General features: G+C 44.8%; 1 protein-coding gene across 1 annotated transcript in view; it reads left to right on the forward strand.

Moving 5' to 3' along the window:
- The window catches only part of bms1 (BMS1, ribosome biogenesis factor), a 25,849-nt gene extending 23,579 nt beyond the window's left edge, over positions 1–2,270 (forward strand). The window contains exons 23-24 of the mRNA XM_015379331.1: positions 246–407; positions 1,152–2,270. Coding sequence (XP_015234817.1) covers positions 246–407; positions 1,152–1,379 — 390 coding nt within the window. The 3' untranslated portion in view covers positions 1,380–2,270. The remainder of the gene's footprint in view (positions 1–245; positions 408–1,151) is intronic.
- The last annotated feature ends 46 nt before the right edge of the window (positions 2,271–2,316 follow it).

Below are 2,316 nucleotides of genomic sequence, written 5' to 3' on the forward strand. Positions count from 1 at the left end.
CTGCTTCTGTCTCCTTGAACCCCAGTCGGCCTCAGCAGATGGCCGCTCACACTGAGCCTGGTTCTGCTGGAGGTTTCTTCCTGTTCAAAAGGAGCTTTTCCTCTCCACTGTCGCTACAAGCATGCTTACTGTGAGGGATTGACATGTGAATTGCAGCTATAGAAATAAACTGAATAGAATTGACCAATAAACACTGATTCCAGATATTTGTAACTGTATTGTTGCTGCGATGCGTCTCGTTTCAGCCGATAGTCCGAGCAAAGAGGCACTTCAACCCGCTTCACATCCCCAAGGAGCTGCAGAAGGCGCTCCCCTTCAAGAGCAAGCCCAAACAGCAGCAGCCCAAAGGGAAGACGCCCAGAGACCTGCAGAGGCCCAGCGTGATCCGGGAGCCCCAGGAGAGGAAGGTAAGCCCGGTCCCAGTCTTTCTCACAAAGACCAGCACCTCCTGGCTGCCTGTGGAGGAAACGGGCATGTTATACAGAAATCAACCAAATCCTGATCACATTGGCTCTTCTAGAGTTAAATCTAGTTACAGTAGAGCTATAAAGAGGGACATCTAGGCTGCTGCTCCTGAAGATGGTTCAGATATTTACTCAGTGACCATTTTACGGAGAAATAAAATCATTCAGATGTAAAAAGTAGCTTTTTTTGTGGTAGCCTACGCCACCTGCTGGGATGAATGGATAACTGAATCTGACAATAATCCACAGATAGCGTCGGATGAAGTGTATGTATGGGGTGAGCTTTGCTCCATTATTTTTACAAGAAAAGAACGTTATTAAATAGAAAGCAGAAAAAATTTACAAATGTTTTAAATAGAAATATATATATATATATATATATATATTGAAATTGAATAAAAAAGTAAACGTGCTGTAAAAAAAAATTTTTTTAATGGAAAATTTGAAAAAAAAAGTTTTGTAAAACTTGTGAAAACCTTTGTAAAGTTTTGTATCTGGATGGAATTTTTTTTCATATCTTACAAAATATGCTCTTTGCTGCAACAATCATGGAGTAAATTTTACTCCATACAGAGCTCAGAATTTTCAGCAGGTATTTTTCAATCATCAGTTGATCTAAAAGCATTTTATTGAGATCTGATCTTTGTTCTGGTGTCAGAAGCTGACAGTTTCCTTCCGCTCCTATAGGTGGCAGCACTGCTTCAAGCTCTGAGCACGGTTCACAATCACAAGAGGAAGAAGGCCCACACGGCGCAGCACGCCAAACACAAAGAGTTCCTGCAGCAGAAGGAGAAGGAAGAGGAGGCCAAGCTGAAGAGGCAGAGGGAGGCGAAGAAGAAACTGTACCGAGTGATGGGTCAGATGGACCAGAAGAAGCAGCGGTCCAGCCTGAAGGGGGCAGCAAAGGACGACTAGTGACCTGGAACCGGACTCATCTGTGGAGACTCTGTAGACCTGCAGCAGGAAGTTCAGCAGCTCTGACCGCTGGGATTTAATCCCTGCTGACATAATCTGACAGCTGCAGATTATCGTCTCTGCTTTGATTCATGTAGTAAAGAAAGTTCTTCCTTTTTGGAGGATTATTGCCGTTCTGCACCAACTTTGGACGTCTTGACATCTTGAGCCTGAACTTTGGTGCCGTTGTGGAAGCAGGTCGACTTGTTCTGCCTCTACTGCAGGTCTGGACTAGGAGAGGAAGTTAGCAGGGCAGAATGTCGCAGACGGCATCCATCAACGCCTCAGGTCCTACTGTGGGAGTCATAACGGCTCTGAGTGAGCCAATCAGTGAGCGAGGTTGAGATAAGAGCTGTGTAGAGGTCAGAGGTCATCGGTTCTGTTAGCAGATCAGTGGAGAAATGGAGCCTCTTTATCTGAGCTGATTAAAGCTGCTCCACTGACCCACAGAGAGAAAACGGGATTAAATTCCTGTTCTGGTTGGGAATGGATGGGATTGATCAAAGGTTCCAGTTCATCCAGAAAGACTCACAGCTCTGAACTCTGCCATGTTTAGTTCACTCTTAACAGTTAAACTGATTTTACAGGAACTTCCTCATCATAGAAATGTATCACCAATATGAACCTAATAAAGTTTTCCCACCCTATGGTTGATAATCAGCTCTCCCACCTTCAGCCAGTTCGGACGCCTCTTTGCAGAACATCTCAGCTCCACCAGGTTGGATGGAACACGCCTGAGCAGCGTTTCCTGATGTTCAGTCTACACACTAGCAGGGGCGGATTTAGGAAATGTGGGGCCCTAGGCAAAGACAGGCAGGGGGCCCTCTGAATGGAGAACACATAAAGCAGACCCATTATATAGATAGAGAAATGTTAATAGAATAGACATCCATTATCT

The sequence above is a fragment of the Cyprinodon variegatus genome, unplaced genomic scaffold (genome assembly GCF_000732505.1).
Source record: "Cyprinodon variegatus isolate N-32 unplaced genomic scaffold, C_variegatus-1.0 Scaffold189, whole genome shotgun sequence".
Taxonomy (NCBI): domain Eukaryota; kingdom Metazoa; phylum Chordata; class Actinopteri; order Cyprinodontiformes; family Cyprinodontidae; genus Cyprinodon; species Cyprinodon variegatus.